The sequence below is a fragment of the Apus apus genome, chromosome 25, assembly GCF_020740795.1.
Source record: "Apus apus isolate bApuApu2 chromosome 25, bApuApu2.pri.cur, whole genome shotgun sequence".
NCBI classification, from domain to species: Eukaryota; Metazoa; Chordata; class Aves; order Apodiformes; family Apodidae; genus Apus; species Apus apus.
Window position 1 is genome coordinate 971,090 of NC_067306.1, and position 20,552 is coordinate 991,641.

Sequence of the window (20,552 nt, forward strand, 5' to 3'; positions counted from 1 at the left end):
AAACAGGATGTGAAAACACAGCAAACAGCTTTGCATTTATTTATGTATTGCTGAGCAAGTTGATGTTAGCCAAAGGTGTCAGTGTGGTGGAAGCACCTTCTTTCGTGGATGCCAGCCCAGCAGCACAGTCAGGTTTGATCTGATCACCACCTTCTTTCCAGTGAGGCATGAAGCAGCTGCTGGCTGGAGCTGGGACAGTGGCATGGGGTGGTCTTGGTTGTGCAAGCTCCTCTGGAACTGCCAGAGCATCCCATGAAAGAGAAGATGCTCAGCTCGAGGGACCTAATGAGATGGTAGCTCCCCAACAATGCTCCTCGTCTGCTCCCTCCAGCTGGACTCTCACTGGTGGTGTGTCTGCAGGAAGAGCAGCAGTGAATGTCCCCCAGGTTATAACTGGTGTTTGTCAAGCACCTCATCAGGGGTGGATTTTACCAGGAAAAGGGAAAGATCAGTCACCACCGCCACCTCGCAGCCGTTGGGGCAGGACAGGGCTGTGCTGGCAGCATGAAACACTGTTTACTCAGGGATGGAAGGAAGGAAAAAACAACCACTGACAATAAATAAAACGTTGGAAAGATTGTAAAGTGCGATCAAGGAATTTAAAGGCAGGGAATTTGTATGATACATTTCCTGATAAAACTGGCCGTTTCAAAGCGTCCTCAGCAGTGTGGCAATGTTGCAGTCAGCCAAGAGCATTTGTGGGCAGCAGGAGAGGCAGTTCACTTGAAAAAGGGTATTTCAGATATATGATTGCAAAGGTTGCAGCATGGTTCTGTGCCCCCTCAAACTGGAAGAAGCCCTTGAGCCACAATGTGCAGCAATCCAAAAAGCCGTTTGGGGATTATTTACTGTCACCCGTTCCCATTGCGGGAATGCTGATTGCAGCAGTCAGGCCTGGTTGCCCTGGGCTGGACACTGTGCAAACATGAGTTAGAGATACAGTTGCCTTTAAATATAATGTTTAATCTGCTCCCTGTAATACACCAGGGAGATAACTGTGCTGAGGGTGTGGACAGACCTGGGTCTTTTTTTAGTTCAGGCCAGAGCAGGCCAGGAAGTCTGCAGCCACCCCTCACTCAGCCAGATGAGATGGAGACCTTCTAGTTCCCTTTGCACCGAGTTGGAGCAGTCCCACTGGTCAGGGCAGCACCTTGGCCACCAAGGCTGTGACAAGGGCCAGGCTGTAACCTCTGCAGCTCCCAACAATGGGTCTGATGGTGCCCTCTGCACCAGGGAGGAATGGAAATCTCAGGAGAGGAGCAGAGAAAACCACAATTTCAACACTCGGGCTGGAGCAGAAACAGTCGTGTGCTTTTTGTTCCCTCTTCACTTGCTTTCCTGCCTAGAGAGGAAGTTTGGAGAGTGAGGCTGAAGCAGGATCCCCGTCTGTCCTCCCTCCATGAGCTGCGAGGGGTCTGTGTCGTGGCTGGGGGCTGGGCTGGGGTCCTGCTGAGCCGGTGGGGCTGCAGGGGCAGAGCACGGCCCGGCCCTCAGCAGCTGTAGCATCAGATCCTCTGCTCCCAGCAGGTACCTTGCCCTGCGCCAGCTGAAAGTCGTTCTGAGCAGCTCCCTGAGTCCCTCCCCACCTGCAGCTGCTCCGGGCTGAGTCTGGGTCTTCCCTTATTTTTGCATCACACCTGGTCTGAGCGGGGCTGCACCCTGCGCACCGCGAGCAAAGCTCAGCCCAGGTGGGAGGGACTGGGCTCCCGTTAAATCCAGGGCTCCCAGAGGACGGAGTCCTTGCACAGACTCATCCTGGTGCTGGTTTTAAGAGCTCAAGGTGCTGCTGGAGGTGCTGCAGTAGGAGCGGTGTGCAGGAGGGGATCAGCAGCTGCAGCACAGGTACCTGCTGAGTTCAAGGGCTACCTCTGCCTGTTCCTTGGCTCTTTCAAGTCCTTTTTTTCCTTCAGTCCTCCGTGCTTGTGTTATTTGTAGTTTGTATCCATTCCTCTCCTCTGTTGCTTCTTTCTTTTCCTGCTGCTTTGCATTTAGCTGGTGATTATTCTTGTGCCCTGGGAGAAATCTGCTGCAGAGATCTCAAATAAGCCAAGACATGGTTGTTCCTGCCTGAGCAGTGCTGCTGGCTGGCAGGGAGACCAAGCGGTGTTTATCCTGGGTGGGGAAGGCTGTTGGATGTTCTCTGAGAAGATGGGGTTATGCTCATTGCTCAGGTTTTGGACTTTTCTCATTAGCCCATGGGGTTTATTTTATTAGCAATTACTTTTCTTGTTCACTTGTAGTTTGAAGCCAATTTAAGATTTCCAGTGGTGTTTGTTGACTGTATCTGCATCAGAGGGGTGAGCTGGTCCACTTGCTCTGCCCTGAGTGAGCTCAGCCCAGGGAGCTGAGGCTGTGCTGGTGTGTCTGGGTGCACCCAGGGTCTCATTGCGTGGCTGTGATGTGCTCCAGTGTTGAAGAGTTCAAGGCAATGAAAGTGCCACGTGGTGGCAAGTGTGGCTCCCTGTAGGCAGTGGTTTATGAAGGGCTGCATGTTACTCAGGGTTGTTTGGTACCACTGCACTTTCTTAGGCCAGTCAGCAAGGTCACAGCACTGTGACTCAAGTCAGAATCAAGAGCTGCTGTGAAACCAAAACCTTGCATAAGGGCAGAGCAAAGCATCAGGATGGTTGCATGGAAGCTGGGCAAGCAGAGCACTGGAGATGCACTGCCTGGGTGGGCAGAGGTACTGGCAGGAGGATGGAGGTGAGATGAGGTCTCAGAAGGGGAAAATCCAGGCTGGCCTTCTGAGAAGCTTGTTAATGTGTCTAGAAACTCACATTCTTGTAACTCGTCTCAAACGTTTCTAGAATTGGCTAATTTAATCTGGGTTTGGGCAGACACCCTCTTCCAGTTATGCTGTCCTTGGAGCCCCCTCCCTGAGCTTCCTGTGGCCACCACTCATCCTGCAAGGAGCTGGAGGGAAAACACTCCTGCCTGTGCTGGGACCTCCCCTGGGGAGCAGGGACCAGGCTCTGCTGCTCCTCTCCTACCCAGAAGAGCTCCTGCCAAAGAGGAGCTATATCCTGGGAGAGGGAAAGGGAACATGGCAGTGGGAGTTATTTGAGTAGCAGTTTCAACATCACTAATAACCCTCCTCATCCAAAGCCCTGGAGACCCTTTCAGCAGTCTGAAAAGCTGCTAAACAAGCAGTGCAAAGCGGCGTGGAGGGGGAGGCTGGCTTGGCTGCAGGTGGTGTTGGAGGGCCTCAGCTGCCCCAGCAATGGTCACACAGGGCTTCTGGGCTGAGCAAAGACCCAGCATTAGCAATGCTGCTTCGGATCTCATAAAGGCTTCTTTTTGCTGCTGAACTTTCTATTTATTCTTGTTTGAGTAAGGAGGGAGGTGGCTTTGTCTGACAGCGACCCCTCTCCCCCGTGGTAGGGAGGATAGCCCCTCTGCAGGCACCAGCTGCCTCCTGCTCCAGGTGCTGGACCCCCCCCGGAGCTGGAGGTATATTAATATTTGCTATGTGATACCACAGCTCGCTCTGTGCTGCGGGCAAAACACAGCATAACCATGGCAACTTTTTTTCCCCGACCTCATCAGCACGCCCTGCTAATCTAGGCAAGTCACCCCCACAGCCCTCGTGGTGATTAAGCTGGGTGTAATGAGCCCTGTAAACCCTGGGAGTCCCAGCAGTTCTTCCCTCTTCCTGGTGGGGAGATGTGTAACAGGCTTGTCATCGGGAGGCTCCCAGGGCTCACGTTGCAAGGAAAAACAACCCAGGCTTTGGCAGCTGGCTTGGCTGTTTTGGGGTCTCTGTGCAGACAGGGAACAAGCCTGTGTCCCGGCTCGTATGTCTTGGCTCCAACTAACCACCCTGGGACATCCAGGGCTTGGCACGTGCAGCTGCCTGGCCAAGCCAGGAGCAGGGCAGAGCTGGGGGTCTGTGCCAAGCCCTTGTGCTCCAGCAGACAAAGGCAGGACAGGGCCCTGCATGGAGGGACTTTGCTCCATGCAGGATTCACGGGGCTCAATCCATGTGTCCCTGGCAGCCTGGCTGGGCTGCGTGTGCCTGTGGCTCCAAGATGGGCGTGCAGGCAGTTATCTAAGAGCTGGGGTGTGCCTGGCACAGCCCTGGCCCAAGGGCACACTCTTCTCCCACCCTTGCCCTGGAGGCACCTACAGCCCTCCCAGCCCATCACCCTGCCTTGGGCCTCGCCTCTTCACAGCCCTGCTCTGAGCCCAGCCCCGACACCCCCAGCTCAGCTGGGCAGGCTTTGTGTGTCCATGTGGGGGGACTGCCTGCCGAGCTGGGCTGCAGCTCCTGCTTCCCCCAGCCGGGTCTCTCAGCTCAACAGGTGGTGGCATCACCAAGAGCCTTTAAGTGTGTTTGTCTGCATTCGAAACCTGGGACTTGTCCCCTTCATCTTAGGGGGAATTCTGTTCTGCAGTCTGTTTCCAGAAGCAGAAACTCTTTAACTGCCAGTCTGGATGTGTTTGTGGCCAGCCTATTTCCCTTCCTCCTTGTCTTGGCTTACACAGCAGTTCTCCTTCCCCCAGTGTTCCTGGACAGCTGCTAAATCCCCCCAGCTGGGCCAAGCCCCCCTGCCCAGCCCCACAAGGCATGTCTGCAGCACCAGGTTCCTTCCTCCAGGGCTGCCAGGCATTGCTCCTCATGGCACAGCACTGCTGTTTGGTTGCTCTTCAGAAGCCCTGATGTCTGTGGGCAGTGTTGGCCTTGGTGTCCAACAGAGACCTGGTGATTAACCTCCTTCCCCCCAGCCCTTCTCCCCTTTTCGTTCCTCCCAGCAGAGGAGCTGCAGCTGAGGCTCCAAATTCTTGCCAGCAGCCTGGGAGACCTCTTGCTTTAACCCAGAGAAGGGAAGGGAGGGGAAATGAGGTTTGGAGGATAATTCTGGCAGCATCAGGCATGAGAAAGATGAAAAACTCAGGGCAGGAGTACAAGAGAGGAGGGAAGCTGTTGCGTGCATGCTCCTGGAACCCCCTGACCTCCTGGTTCATGCATACTGCACGTTATTTCTGTACCTACTTAAATTAAAACCAGCCTTGTCTTGTGGACGCTGACTGGAGCCAGGCAGCTCTTCTCCCCAGGGGAGAATCCAATTTTCACTCTGTGTAGCTTGTGTTTTTGACCTGGAATGACTTTATATTTAACAAACGCTGCCTCCACGCCCGGTACCGGGGCTGTGCTTCCCGGCCGTGCCTGCTGGAGGCTGGGACAGACCTGCCCGCTGCCGGGAGGTGCGCGTCGCTTCCCCTTCGTGGTGTTAATGGGTTAATCACAGCTCAGAGGTGCCACGGGGCTAATTTGAAAGTAAAGGCACAACAGCCTTGTCCCAGAGGTGCTTTGCTTCCTGCTGCACAGGTCTTGGTGCAGGACAAGTTCTTGTTTCTGAGCTTTTCTCGTGGACCGTTAGGGCAACGAAGCTGGTGAAGGGCCTGGAGAACAAACCTGATGAAGAACACTTGAAGGAGCTGGGATTGTTGAGGCTGAGGGGAGACCTCATTAGTCTCTACCACTACCTGAAAGGTCATTGTAGAGAGGCTGGTGCTGGTCTCTTCTCACAGGTAATCAGTGACAGAACAAGAGGGAAGGGCTTCAAGCTGCACCAGGGCAGGGTCAGACTGGACATTAGGAACCATTTTTTCACAGAAGGAGTGGTCAGACACTGTAACAGGCTGCCCAGGGAGGTGGTGGAGTCACCATCCCTGGATATACTGAAGGGTCGTTTGGATGTGGTGTCGGTGGGGATGGGTTAGGGGAGAACTTTGTAGAGTAGGGATGATGGTTGGACTCAGTGACCCCAAGGGGCTTTTCCAACCTGAATGGTTCTGTGATTCTATGAGCAGTCTGACAGTCCTGTAACTAACATCTATCAGAGGCTCAGGAGACATGGTGGGGTCCATGCTGGGAGGAAGCGAAGGGGGTTTGAAGTATTGATTCACTTCTGCAGTCCTTGAAAACCTCTCGTAGCAGTTCTGAGAGCATTAGCTGGTGTGACATGATCCATAGCCGCGCCGAGGGCCGTGTGCTGGGAGCAGCAGCAGACAGCAGCAATGTTTTGCTTCTCATTCGCTCATCTTAATGAGTCTGAGCTGTTCTGAGTGTCTCTCCAGCAAGAAGAGAGGCTCCTCCAGGGTTGTATAATTCATTGAGGGCAAAGCTGTCCTGTTTTGAGCCACCTCTAACAGCCTCAACACCCAGCACAGCAATTAGTCACCACTTCCCAGACATGATGCACCACGCCAGCCCGGCAGCCCCGCGGGGGTCACGGGCTGCCCGCCCCACAGCAACGTGCCTCTGCCTTCATCCTGTGACTCCCCAGTTAATCAGTCTGAGATAGGCGAGTAAATAAGTCAGTCATTCAAGACTAATGCACAAAAGGACAAATATTTTAATAAGTGTAGCCCATTGTTTGTATGCATTATGCACCAGATCCACACAGGATATGGAGGAGGGAGCGCTGAGCTGCAGGATTAACCCGTCAGTGAGCCCCTGGTGCTGCCCCTGCCCCTCCTGTGGTCCCAGCAGTGCTGCCCTCCCCGAAGACAAGAGAGGATGGGCACGTGCCTGTGCAGCCCTGACACGGGGAGTGTGCTTGGCTTTGATGTCCCCAAGCACCAAGATGTTGGGTTTGGGCTGCCACAGTGGGTGTGGGAGGGGACAGGCTTATTTTCATCATCCTGAGATGAGTGGGGTTCCCTCAGTTGGGTGGCAGAGTTTTGCTCCCACAGAGCACGAGGGAGAGCAGCAGCTGTGGGGACCCCACTTGTACCAGCCGAATCACCCTTCAGATAAGATGTTCACCCCTTGGCTGAACACTGCTCTGGCAGGCTGCTGTGTCTCCCTGCCCACCATGAGCCTGCCCAGCATCTCTCGCTGCCTCTGGAGGCTCCCAGGCTCTGGATCCCAGGCGAAGTTGTTAGTCTGTTACCAAGTTTCATTCTTAACCAAAAAAACACGTGCTATACAACTGAAGCAGAATGTAGTTTAGGCCTTTGAATCCCAAAAAGCTGTTAGGAATTAATCCTCCTTGCACTTGCCCGGATGCAGTGTGGCACTGGGAGCAGAGGCTGGAGGGGGTGGAAGAGCCATACAGGATGACTTGTTTTCTTACAAGCTGAATTCCAGCTTTGCACTCCAAATCCCCACTTTTATAGACTTTTCCGCTGCAGTCTGCTCCTGCCCTGGGCATGCCTGTGTAACTGCTCCTCTCCCTGCATTCCTTAGATTCTTCTTCTGCTGGAGACGCTGGATTGAAGAAGGAGCCTGAGGTCCCTGGTGGAGAAGGGGAGGCGAGGAGGAGGAAATTTCTCTTGGACTCTAAGCTGTCAAACCAGAAAGCCAAACCATGTCGCAGGTCATACAGAACCATGTGCTGCGTGTTGGACAGACCGTGTGTGTTTCCTCACAGGAGGAAAGCAAGAGCTTCCCCCCCGGGGGGTACCCGGGCTGCTCCACGCTGCCCCTGCCCTATGGATACTACTCTGCAGAGGGCTGGGCTGGCCCCCCAGCCATGGTGCACCCCAGGGGGGGGGCTGTATGCACCCCACCCTGTGTTGGAGCACATGGCTGCTCCCACCCAGGGGAAGGGGCAGCAGGACCCCCCTTTGGAGAGACGCGCTGCCCTGGGTCAGCTGAAGCAGGAGGAGGACACGGGTGGGGATCCCGAGGCTCACCTGGTGTCTCCTACCTTGGACATATCAATAGAGAGTCTCAACCAGCTGATCCTAGAAATTGATCCGACCTTTCAGCCGCTCACCTGCAAGCCAGGGAAGGATGTGGGCCAACTTGCTGCTCAGCATGATGCTGCTGCCACCAAGAAACAAGATCCAGAAGCAATGGGTGAGGCAAGAGGTGCTGGTTGTGTGGTGGAGCCAGCGCAGCTCTGACCGAGCAAAAACCCTGTGCAAGAGGCAGTGGAAGTCCAGGGCAGGGAGACTGTTGGGTACACACCAGCACCCTCTGTGTGGGCAGGATGAGGCCCTGTGCTGTGCTGGAAATGGGCGTTGGTGACATCCCCACATGCCCAGTGGGATCAGGGTGGGATGCTGATATCAGGGCTTCATGCAGGAGAGCAGATGTGTCTCCAAGCTCTGCCTCACTAACATGCTTAGGTGGCCTGAGTCGGACATGTGGCTCAGGAGCCAAAACAGGGAGAACATCCTTAATCCAACCTCATGTTTGTTTCCTTATGTTTGGAGAAAGCAGTTATCATTAGGAATGGGACTCATAGCTTACAGAAAATGCAAATCCAAGTTATTACCTCCAATGAGGAGGGACAGGCCCAGACCTGTGGATGGGATGTCTGCAGGGTCCTTCTCCCTGCAGCAGAGCCCCAGCTCTTGGTACCAAAGGGCAGTGGAGCCTTTTCCAGGGTCATACTTGACCTGTGGAAGCACAAGGATTTGAAGCCAGATTTGCAAAGCCTTGGGCTAAGGTACTGATTGTTACACAACCATCCCATTTAAATGTTCCCAATCATTTTGCCAGGGAAATTCTTCCTGCAGGGCTTGTGCACTCCTCCAGCAGCATACCTGGCATACAGAAGGCGGAACATCAGCAGCACATACCAGCCCTCTCTTTCTGCTCTCATGCCTTGGTGCCTTATATGAACCCTTGTGCAACCCTGCATCATCCCTGCACCCAAAGCTCTGCTGTGTGTGTGGCTCCTGGTCTGTGCACTTCTGCTCAAGGCTTCTGCAGAGTGTTGGCTGCTAGACATGCCCTGCACAGGGTCACACCAGCAGACAATGTTGCCTGCTGCTGCAAGTGTTCTGGTGCACCAAAGGACAGACCTGTGATGTGTTCAGGTGCCTAAAGACACCATCTCACTGCTTTGGAAAAGTTACTGCCTATCCGTGTCTTCCAACACGGAAATACCTTCAAAATCTGTCCTGAGGCCTCTTTCCAGAGGAGGTCAAATGAGAGGATGTTAAAGGCATGAAAAAAATTCTGTTCTCCCTGAGTGTGAGGAAGGCAGGGCTGGAGGATGAGGTATGTGTCTGTGAGCAGGAGGGTCCTGAAGCTGGAGCTGGGAAGCAGCTGGAATCAGAGGGTGCAGGAGCTGGAGTGGTGTGAGGACCCACAGGGCTTGTGTGGTTGTGGACCTGGTGGATCCCTCCTCCCCCCGGGATGGAAGGGGGTGGCTTTGCAGAGAAAGTGCTGTGACAAAGTGCAAGTTCAGATCTTGGCTGCTCAGACTGGTGTTTGGAGGCATCCAGATGCCTCTCTTCAGGCATTGCTGGAAGGCTGGAGTCCCAAGCAGCTCAGCAGGTAGTGTGCTAGTGGTTTTGAGAGCCTGGCTCCAAGTGTAGGACTGAACATCTGGAAATCTGGCCTTGAACTCGGTGGGAAAAGCCTCGCTTCAGCTTTCGTTTTCTTTTAACAGTGCTTATTTTTATGCAAACTTTCTTCTGCTGCACAGCATCCCCGTTCCCCCACCTCCTCCTGCTCCAGCCCTGTGACCTGTGGCTGCACTGCTGGTACTTGCTTGTTTGGAGGAGAGGAAGGGAGAGGAGAGTGTCTCAGTTTGCGTGACAGCTGGGCTCTGTTTGCTGCACTTCTGCCACTCCTTGATGCTGAAAAACTTGCCAAGGTCTTGAGCAAATATTTGAGGTTTAACCACACCTGATAAGCAGGAGCAAAGGCAGAAAAGGGCCCCATTATCCCAGGGCACAGATGCTTTTCAGTTACTTCTTTAAGGGACAGTTAAAATCTCCATTTCTTTTCCTCTTTTCAGGGAGATCTTGACAAAAAGCATCCAGCCAAGAGCCTGCTGGAAGGGTTTGCAGACTGATACTGGAGCCACGTGGCTCTGGGGATGGTGCTGGAGAAGCTGCTGTGGCTGCAGGGGCAGTGGGGGTGTGGGGGGAAGGTTGGAGCAGCTGCAGCCCCGCTGGACACTGGCCCCGCGGCTTCTCCGCTGGTCCTGCCGGTCCGGTCCCGCACTGGGATCAGCACAGGGAAGGGGCTCGGAGAGGAACTTTTGTACAGACTTGTGCTTTTCCTGCTCACCAAGGTTTATGCCCCAGAGGTCTGGTCGTTCCTTGCAGTAAACAGGGGCTGCAGAGCTTGGCAGCCTGGAGCCAGCTGCTCTGCCCTCACTGGTGGCTCCCAGGGCAGGAACCAGACATGGAACAGCAGCTGCCGGGGAGCTCAGGGCTCTTAAGAGCAGGTTTTCATTGCTGCAGCAAAAAGGTTTTTCTCTCTCCAAGAAACACCTTTAAGACAGGGAACTTTCCTGAACTTCATGGCAGGGCAAAAACCAGGAGCTGAAAACAAAGCTGGGCACGTTCAGACTGGAAAAGAGAGGCACAGGGCTGGCAGTGGAGGTGATTTACTTCTGGAACAGCTTCCCTGGAGAGGCGATGAATTCGCCATCATTGCAAGCAATGAATCAAGTCAGAGTGTCTCTTGCTAAAAGGCATCTTCTAGCTCAGCCAGAAATTATGGCCTTGTTCAAGGCAGCCAGTGAGTGACGTGCATTGGGCACCTGGGAGTCAGAGACCCCTTTTCCTGGCCATGAGGTTTCATTGAAGGTCCTGGAGCAAGTGATGCTCCTTCAGATGTGTTACCTTAGGAATGACAGCAAGCAAAGGGGCTAGGAGATGCCCTGCTGCCCTCAGCATGGATGGAAGAGGAGGAAGAAACCCATGGCAGGGCATGGGCACAGAAACTGTCTTGGAAGTGATTTTTCCACTAAAGGGACTTGTGCAGGTTGGGAGAAGGGAAGGGAGAGCAGCCAGCCCCTACCCTGAGCTGAGCACTTGCTGCTGGGATGACTGGTCCCATAGCTGACACCTAAAGCCTCATAATTGCCTGTGTCCCACATGGCTGCCCTCTGCCTCCCTCTCCAAAGGCACGGTGGAGGTGGATGGTGGGGATGGCATGGATGGATGTCTGACTGTGCATGGGGCCAGGTGACATCTCTGTGCTCCTCTGCCAGCCCCCTCAGAGGGTGTGCAGGACCCAGTGCCTGCTGCCACAGGCACCCTCTGAGCCCCACGTCAGCCTCAGGGGGAGCTGCCAGATGTTTTTATCTTGACTCAGGTACAAACCGGGTGGAGGAAACGCCCTCTCTTGGCTGCAGGTCTGTGCAGGCAGCTCTGTGCAGTGCTGGGGCAGTCTGTGCTGTATGTAACCCCTTGTCCCTGGGAGCCCACGGGCACTGGGCTGGGTCTCCCTGGCTTGGAGTCTGTGAAGAAATCAGCCCTCAGAGGGTCTCGGCAAAGGCCAGTGTTGGGCCAGGAGGGTCTACCCGCAGTGTCCAGGGGTCCTGGGCACAGCAGCCCTGCAGGGCATGCCAACCAGAGCCAAAATCAATAGCAAGAATAACAGAGACATGTCCTCTGCAGAGTCTGGCTAACGAGCCTGAACACTGAATCAGTAATGACCTCCTCTTTCTTCTTACAGACATTAAATACATTGAGATGACACCAGGCAGAGCCACATGTCCTGAGCTGCTGCCGGGCTCCCCCAGCCCTTTGGGAACACCCTTCTCCAGGTCCCTGCAGAGCAACAGCTTCCTGCCCCAAAAAGGGGGACTCGGAGGCAACTACAGCACCGGTGGCAGCGTGGTTTTCTCGAGCCCTCCCAGACCCACCAGCCCCCACCCGAGTACCCCAACCTGCAGCACAGCATCCGAGCGCGTGGCTGAGCCCCCTGCCCACACCGGCAGCACCTCCTCTGGCCCTGGGGCTCTCGGGACCTCCCCGGCCTTTGACAACTTGCTGAAGCCTGTGCAGGTGGTGAGGGCCCAGCAGAGGAGCAGCTGGGTGTCTCAGCTCTCCACCAGCCCTGGCTCAGACACCAGTTACATCCTTGGAAGGTAAATGCTGCTTTGTGTCCTGGTCCTGGGCTGGTGACGGGGATGGAAGGGGCATGGGGCAGTTACCCTGAGTCCCCCTGTCCAAGCCACCTTCCTCAGGCTGGGATTTGCTGTCCTGCAGGGCTGGCATGGTCTCTGGGGTGGGCTGTGCATCCCACCCCTGCCAGATGGCCCCCTGATCTCCTGCTCTGTGTCCCTGTCCTGCAGCAGCACCCACTCGCTCCACAATGAGGACTCGGACGCTCTCCCCACTGCCGGCGGCTCCACCGACTGCCCGTCCCCTGCCAGCTCCCTGGGCAGCCCCTGCCCACCTTCCCCCAGCATCAGGTCTCACTCTGGAGAAGCTTTTGGCCAGAGTCCCCACCAGCCCAGGACAGCCTGCTCCATCAAAGCCAACACCTCCCTGCCCCAGAAGGGACAGGCCAGCAGCTGCCCCCCCTCCATCCTTAACTCCACAGCTGACATCCCAGTGCTGCTGGTGAATGGGTGCCTGGAACAAGGAGATGCACATTCCAGGCTGGCCAAGCCCCCCCCCAGCCTCTGCCAAGCAGAGCCCCCCTCCCAGCTGCAGCCCAACCCTGAGGCTCGGTGGCCTGAACAACGCGCTGTCGGCACCAGCGCTCTCCTGTGTCCCAGACAGTGAGTAACCTCCTTCCCATAGGGCAGGTCTGGGAGAGAAGGAGCTGCCAGGAAAGGGTGGCAAACATCAGGTTCTGCTATCACAGAAGGTCCTTTCTGCATCTCCACAGGGTTGCAGGGCTCTGTGGTGATCTCCAGCTCTTTGCTGATGACCCTGCACTCACCACAGTGTTTTGCCCAGCAGGCAGAAATGCTTTGGTCCCCCAGAGGAGATGCAGATACACAGATTTATCATACCTGAGCATGAGGACTTTAATTCTCTCATTTCATACTTGTTTGTGGGCCCAGAAGGGATGGGGAGGAGAGGTTGGGGTTCCAGTTTGCTCTGGAGGACATCTAAAGATACCAGAGTTTATAAGGTCCCTCATTCGAGGGTAAACACTAGGTCTATTGTTCTCTGGAGGAGATTAGCCGAGGCAGCTCTTAGGGCAAAGGGTTTTAATTTGGATTCTTATGGGAAATGCAGGAGAGTTTTGTCCGTCAGATCCTGAGCTGGTGTAAAACCTCATGGTTCAGTGGACTTGTGCAGAGCTGGGCATCCTGGCACTGCTGGGGACTCCATGCCCTGCCTCTCTGCGCTCCATTGCAGCCTGCCAAGAGATAATTACATGGAGAACAAATTATTCTGAGTAGGGAGGAAGCTGTGATCAGAAGGATTGAAAAAATGCTTCAACCCTGGCCAGCCTGAAAGAGAAATATCTTTTCTAGGGCTCTGTCCTGCTCAGTGATGTCTGCTGTGAAGGTCTTCAAGGTCTGATGCTGGTCTTGATGTCTAATGTCTCTTGCAGGTTCCCCCCGGGCTGGGCAGCCGACCATGAAGTTTGTGATGGACACATCCAAGTACTGGTTTAAGCCGAGCATCACCAGGGACAGAGGTAAGGCAGCAAGTGTCCCTGCTGGGATAACCCTGTCTCAGATTTGCTCTCTGTGGGTTTGCAGGACTCATGCCTGTGCCCCAGGCTGGAGTTTGCCTCCCTGCAGCACCTCAGCCTGGCTCTTGCCCCTGCTGAGCTCCTGCAGGGACTTGGTGCTGGCAACTCCAAGTATGTGTGTGGAGACCCACTCACAGATGTGGGGGGAGGGCTCAGAAACATGGGCTGTGCCTCAGCCCCTCTGTCCCACTGAGGTCCAGCAAAGCTTCTCCTGCCTCTGACCGTGCTGCTCCTCAGCATGGCCTGAGCAAGGGCTGGCTCTGTCCTGGGAACTGCAGGGACTGAGCTGGGCCCCTCTCTTGGTACCTGCACTAGGGGCACGCTCAGCAAACCCTCCTGAGCGTCTCTCACTGCTGCCGAGGAAGGACTCCCTGTGGGAGCACGGGCTGGATGTGAGTGCAAAGTGGGGAGGTTCCACCTGTTTTGCTTGGCTGAGCCTCTGCCTGTGCTTTGACAGCAATCCAGCTGCTGAGGGCCAAGGAGCCGGGCGCCTTCGTGGTGCGGGACAGCACGTCGTACCGGGGGTCGTTCGGGCTGGCCATGAAGGTCCCTCCTGCCTCCCCATCTGGCAGCCAGACAGGTAGAGGGGCTGCTCGGGAGAGCGGGCTTTGCTTCAGGGATTCAGTGGCAACAAACTGAAGCCAGCTGAGAAGCTGCAGGACCCTGGCTGTGTGAGACCCTGTCGGGGGGTCTGTGTGTGCCCAGCCCCCCCGCCGAGGGGCGGGCACTGACACTGTCTCCGGTCCCGCTCGCAGGCGATGAGGGCAGTGAGCTCGTCCGGCACTTCCTGATCGAGTCCTCCGCCAAAGGGGTGCGCCTGAAGGGAGCCAGCGAGGAGCTGTATTTTGGTAAGGACGGCGGCCCGGGCAGCGCCGGGAGCTGGTCCCAAAAGCCCCTGGAAGCCCCGCAGGAGGCAGCTGCTGTGCGGGCTCCTGCCTGCCTGCCCTGCCCGTGGGACTCCTTGGAGTGTCCAGAACACGAACGTGGGGTGGGGGTTGGAAAGGACACTGTTGTCCCCCTGAGGCCCCAAATAGTCCAGCTTAGCACCCTCCCTCCATCCTTCTGAGCTCTCTGGGGTACTGTGGTGGGGCCAGAGGTGTGTGGGTGGGGGGTTTCAGGACCCCCCTGACCCGCGGTTCTGTGTTTCAGGGAGCCTCTCTGCCTTCGTGTACCAGCACGCCATCACCCCGCTGGCGCTGCCCTGCAGGCTCAGCATCCCCACCCGAGGTAGGTCCTGGGGGCAGGAGAGATGTTCCCAGCAGGTCCCTCCTGCTGGGCCAGGGAGGTGGGCAGGGTCCTGCCGTGGGAAGGGGGCTGCCCACCCAGGTGCCCCCAGGGTAGGGCTGGCTGCCTGGGCTGCAGGTGGAGCAGGGACCAGCAGGAGCCGACTCCAGCAGCAGGCAATGGTGACCTCCTGCTGCTGGAGGTGGGGAGGGGGCAGCAAAGCAGCAGGGATCACTGAGGGAGGGCAAGGAAAGGAGCGGGGAGGTTGGAGATGAACAGAGCCAGGAAGGGGAGATGGAGAACAATTTAATTAATCCCTGCTCTAAACTCCTGCAATTTAAGTGGTCCTGGGCCTTTGGGCCTCTTGTAGGAGAAGGAATTTCACCCAGTGCAAAGTGGTGACCCAGAGCAGCCTGACCCAAGGCATCAGTGCTCCTGCTTGTCCTTTGTGCAGATCTTGCTGATGGAGAGGACAGCCCTGACTGCGTGCCAGAATCCACGCTGTCCCTGCTGAAGAAAACTGCTGGTGAGGAAAGGAGCAGGCTGGACAGCCAATTTGGCAGGAGCTGGAGCTCTGGGCATGCTCCCCTGCTTTGGCCTTAGTCCTCACCCATCCAACACCAGGCTCTGTTTGTTTATGTCATCCATTCTGACACCACTCACAGCAGAAGCTGAGAAGCTGGTGCTGTCTCTGGCCCTGTGCAAAGCAGCAGGTCACCCCAGAACAGCTGTGGGTGCTGGTGCCATGTCCCCTCCTGGCTTTGTCACCAGTTGGAGGTACATGCAAGTTTTCTTCGCATCCTCAGATCATGGGCCTGAAAAGGGAACCTGATATTTTTAAAGAAAGGAAACTACTTGTCCTTGCGATGGTGAAGTAAAGCTTGAAAAGGCAGTTCCTGAAGTCCCAAGACTGAGAAAAGAACCGCAGTTCCCTCTATCTTAAATGGCCTGATTTTTAAGCCTCTCTTTTAATTGGCTTCAATTGGTGTTGAACTGATGGGTGCAGAACCTCTGGAGTTTCTAGGAGAGGGATGGGACTGGTCACTGAGGGACCCTGTGGGACACACATGGGAATGGCAGAGCAGGTTGGGGAAGGGTCTTTGCTTCTCTTCCACACCCAGGTGTCCCCAGCCTGGGTGCAGTGGTGGGTGGGCTCCAGGTGGGAGCAGAGGGCAATGGGCAGGAAGCCACATGGATGGGTCACGGTGCAGTTGGGGGAGTCAGAAACTCCTTTGTTTTGCTGGAAATTCTGAAAAACAAGTTGGCAAACTGAAAAGCTTAGTCTGACCCAGAACAGCCCTTTGAACAGCTCAATCAGTCTGAAATGTCATGTTTTAGGTTGGCCTTCAGCCCTCAGTTGGCTTGGGGTATTTCTGCTTTTCATTAAAGGAAATATGCAATAAACAGAAGAAAAATCCAAATGTGACATTTAGAAACCGGAAATTAAATGCTCTGGCTTTTCAAACAATTAGTGCAAAGCCTTACAGTAAACCAGAATAAATTTGTGAAGAATTTCTGAGTCACCAGATCTTTAATTTTCATCAAAACAAATCTGCCCCATGTACATGTCTCTGGTTCTGTGGGATGGTGCTGGAGACCCGTCCCTGAGCCAGGCTCGGTGCTGTCCTTGCAGTCTGCAACGTCCTCTACCTCAACTCTGTGAACGTGGAGACACTCACGGGAAGTCTAGCTGTCCAGAAAGCCATCTCCTCCACCTTCGAGCTAGAGGTGCTGCCCACACCCACCCTGGTGCACTTCAAAGTGACGGAGCAGGGGGTGACGCTGACAGACGTCCAGAGGAAGTAAGAAATATCTAGGGGGGTCAGGGTGGGGCTGCTGGGGGTTCTGCAGGGGGGCTCAATGGTCCTGGGCGCACAGCTCACCCGTGACCACCCAGCTCTCTTCTGCCTCACAACCTGCCAATGTGCTCGTCTGCAGGACAAACCTGTGCTGCAGTCCAGAGATGGAGCTGATCCCTTGTGTTACAGCACAGGGCAGGATGTTGCTTTACATGGAGCTTGTGGTAACATCTCAGCAGTGGGAGGCAGGAGCTGACTGAGCCCATGACATGCCCCTGCTGTGCCAGCTCGGTCACCCCTGGGGAGCAGGACTCCCAAGCCCCTATTCCCAGCAGCCACAACAGTTTAAGCAGGGCTTGAATTTGCAAATGCCTGTTTCTCCCCCTAGACCTGCCCGGGCTCTGTCCTCCTCTAACACCACCCTCTCCTCCTCCCCCCAGGGTGTTCTTCAGGCGTCACTACCCCTTGGCTGCCATCAGGTTCTGTGGGATGGACCCTGAGAACAGAAAGTGAGTTATCAGCTGCTCTGTGGGATGAGGGATCCAGCCAGAGCTGCCACACAGCTCTCGCTTCCCCCTGTTCCCAGTGCAGCTCCCAACTCTGCAAAATCCCAAATCCCAACCACTGGCTGTGCCCCTATCCCAGGCTTAACCTGCTGGGTTTGGCTGAGTGTCAACCTTGACTCTGCAGCTGATGGAATGAGTTAAATATCACTCTGAGCAAATCCCATTCTGTTGTTCCCTCAGGTGGCAGAAGTACTGCAAGTCCTCGAGGTGAGCCCTGCACTGGGACCTCTGGCTGCTGGAGTGTGTGGGAGGGAAACCTGGGGAGATGCTGCTTTGGGCCAGGTTCCCTCTCCAGGGCTGCACTGCAGAGCTCCACAGAGCAGCACAGAAGCAAAGCTTAAAAATGGAGAGGGGATGGGATAGAGGTGAATGTGGTGGCAGGATGAGAAATGAGGTGGATGGGTGAAGCTTTGGGGGGGTTTTGCTCTGTAGGTTTGATGAAGGGCTTGGATGAGCCTTGTTCTCCACATCCCCTCATGTAGAAATCTGTCAGCCTTCCTGGTGCCTTGCTTGCTCTGGGCTCAGGAAGTGAATTTATATCTGGCTCTACCTTGTCTTTGAGAAACTTTTCACAGCTGGGGAAGCCTTGCCAGAAACACTTCTCCTGGATGTTTTGCTTCCAAGTAAACGTGATTGGGGAGCAGGCCAAGGTGGAATTGCTGGAACTGGGATTTTGCTTTGTGGCCGGGGCTAGTTTAAAGCATATTCCTTTGGATTCCTGGATGCAAGCTACATAAGGCTCTCTCTCCTTTTTCAAAGGATCTTTGGGTTGGTGGCCAAAAGCCAGACAGATTTGGAGAACCTCTGCCACCTGTTTGCAGAGTATGACACTGTGCAGCCAGCGTCACTTGTCATCGACTCTCTCTGCAAGCTCCGGGCGGGCCCGTAGAGGACAGAAACCCCAGGACAGCTCAGGGCTGGCAGCTCCCACAGGCTGCTGAGCTTCTGCTCACCTCCTGCTTCTGGGTTGCGTTTTGGCAACAGCTCATATTTATATTTTTTTGTTACGCACTGTCACATCAAGAGTCTCAGTTAAAGATTTTCATGCTCTGGTGGGAGGAGGTTCTGCAGAGACTCTGTGGGGCAGCCTGGGCTGGCTGCCCAGGGGAGCTGTGCCAGGCTGGGAGCAGAGCTGTGCCAAGATGCTGCCTCTCCCCCAGCACTCACCCTTTGCTTCCCTCTGGAGAATGGGAACACTCTGGCTGAGATTCCTACTAGCAGTGGAGGATGCCTGTGCTCAGGGTGTCCAAGCCAGGATGTGTTTAGTGGAGCTGAGCTCCCACGTTTGGGGACTCCCCAGTGCCATGGGAGGGGAGGTCTGGTGCAGGCAGGGGGGACTTGCCTTCCTGGTGGCAGACCACCCTCAGGAGGCAGTTTTGCAAATCAAAGTATACAAAACCACTAGGCCCTGCTGAAAAACCCTGCTTCTCTTCAAGAGCAACATGCCTGTAAAGGCAGAAATGTCAGGTCAGTGTGGTTGTGCCTGGTGCTGGGAAATTCTCCTGCCCTTTTTTGCAGAGCAGGGTTATGGGCCAGCTCCCCCCCCAGGCATTGCAGCAAGCTAAGAAATAAATGTTGACATTTTCATGACAGTAAAACATTGTGTTTTTGGAAGTGACTTGCATGAATTTGGGCCAGATCCTCAGATGACGTAAACTGGCGCAGCCCCGTGGATGTCAGAGCTGCCGTGATTTGCACCAGCTGAAGATTTTGCTCTTGCTGTAATGTCACAGCTGCTCCAAGTCACCCCACACTGCCTCGGCTCTCTCTTACCTGGTGCCTCTGCCATGGCTTGATTGTGCATCCAACCCTGCCTGGGGCTTCCCTGTGCAAAGCAGCTGATCGTTCATCTCACCCCAAACACTGCAGAGGTGTCAGCAACTGGAATCTGTTGCTCTGTGTTCTCAAACTGCCAAGCACCTGCACAGAAAGAAGTTGTCCCTCTGCTCCAGCTGGGCTGTGAATGACTCTTTGGCAGAGATAAAACCAGATATTTGGGTTCCTTTGCAGTGTGGGGAGAGCACCCCACTTCAGGATGAGAAACCTAAGTCCTGCTCAGCCCAAACCACCTGGATTCAGGAAAAAAAACCCAAACAAAGAGAGAAAAACCAAACAAACAATTTCCAGAGCTTCTCGTGGCTTCCAAAGTTTGTCCAAGGCTTCCTGGAAGCTCTTGGTTTTGGTTCCTGGGTCTGATTCCAGCCATTTTGTAACAAACCCAGCGCCTGTCCTGGCTGGGTTTGTTGCTCACAGGCTCTGCCGCCAGTGGGTGATGTCCCATGTCCCTGACACAGCAAGACCCCAAAAGCCATTGATGCTGCAGCACTTGGCCAGGATGTCCCAGGTGGCCCCGTGGCGCCAGCCTCTGGGCTCCCAGCAGCAGCTCTTCCAAACGCACACACACATTTCTCCAGCCAAATCGGTTCCTGAGCCCCTCCCAATGCCTCTGCAGCCACCAGGGCAGGGGGGCAGCTGGAGGGGGGCCCCGAATGAGACCCAGGGCAGCCCTTGGCAGCTGTCGGTGTGGGGCCGGGGTCCGGGAGAGCCGGTGTCTCCCCTGGTCGGGCTGCCGATCTGTGCCGGCAGATCCGGCTGCTCCGGCTGCCGCGGGCCCCGCCGGGTGTTGCAGAGCCCCGAGCACCGCCGGCCGCGCCGGTAACCGGAGCACGGGGCTGGCACCAGCCCCGAGCGAGACCTCCAGCCCTGGGGAGGTGCTGGATACCCAGCCTGCTCCTGCCACACGCCACAGTGAGCACACACTGCTGCAAACCGCATGGACGTCGAGGGCGTTCCCACACATTGCCACACTTGGCCATCTCCCAGCTGCTGGTCCCTGACATCCTCCCGAAACACCGGGGGGAGCGGGTGATGTTCGGTGTGTACCGGCGCCGGGCACACACCCACACACCCCCCCGAGCCGTGGGCTGCAGCGAGGCCAGCAGCGCTGCCTGGACAGGAACATGTCCTCCCATGCGAGGTGATGCTTGTCCCGGTCCTCCCTTGAGCTCTGAAGCTGGTCGAGGGTCTCATCCCAGCGCTGTCTCAAGGCCTCCGTGTCACTGCTCCGTGCCGGCGGTGACAAACCTCACTTCCCTCACGGTGGCAGCAAGAGGAGGCTGGGCCAGGACACAGGAGGAGGCACAAAACCAACTCCTGCCCGCCCCGTCCCTTAGCACAGCCTGGCCCAGGCTTTGTGGCTACCTGGGCTTTCGGGGCTGCTGAACCCCAAACCCAGCACGGTGTCCCCCAGGCTGGGGTGTCCAGGGACCCGGGCAGGGGCAGTGCGGTCAAGCCTGTCCCCGTCCGGGGAGGGACCCCCAGCCCCGCGGGCTGCAGATGCTGCTGAGCACAGGGAGGCGCTGGCCCTGCTCCCGCAGCACAAGCCCGGGATCTACAAACCAGACGCTCTCAGCTCAGGCATATTTTCCACTTCCAAGCCGCGGTGATCCGCAGGGAAGGGGAGTGTTTCCACCCAGCACCGCAGGAACACGGTGCCCAGCTGGGCTGGGATCCCTGCAGACCCTCGCTCCTCTCTGCTTTGCTTCCCCCTCCCCTCCTTTTCTTTAAAGCATTGCAAAGATAAAATGCACTCGATAG

General features: G+C 55.8%; 1 protein-coding gene across 1 annotated transcript; it reads left to right on the forward strand.

The window, feature by feature from the left end:
• Positions 1-1,814: 1,814 nt before the first annotated feature.
• On the forward strand, positions 1,815-18,524 carry TNS4 (tensin 4). Its single transcript, XM_051640560.1, is given in 15 exon segments — positions 1,815-1,842; positions 7,196-7,489; positions 7,491-7,810; positions 11,381-11,795; positions 12,003-12,321; positions 12,323-12,434; positions 13,223-13,309; positions 13,824-13,946; positions 14,122-14,214; positions 14,516-14,593; positions 15,045-15,116; positions 16,224-16,392; positions 16,830-16,898; positions 17,136-17,162; positions 17,715-18,524. Coding segments are annotated over 14 exon segments (2,187 nt in total). The 5' UTR covers positions 1,815-1,842; positions 7,196-7,316; the 3' UTR covers positions 17,845-18,524.
• Positions 18,525-20,552: the final 2,028 nt, after the last annotated feature.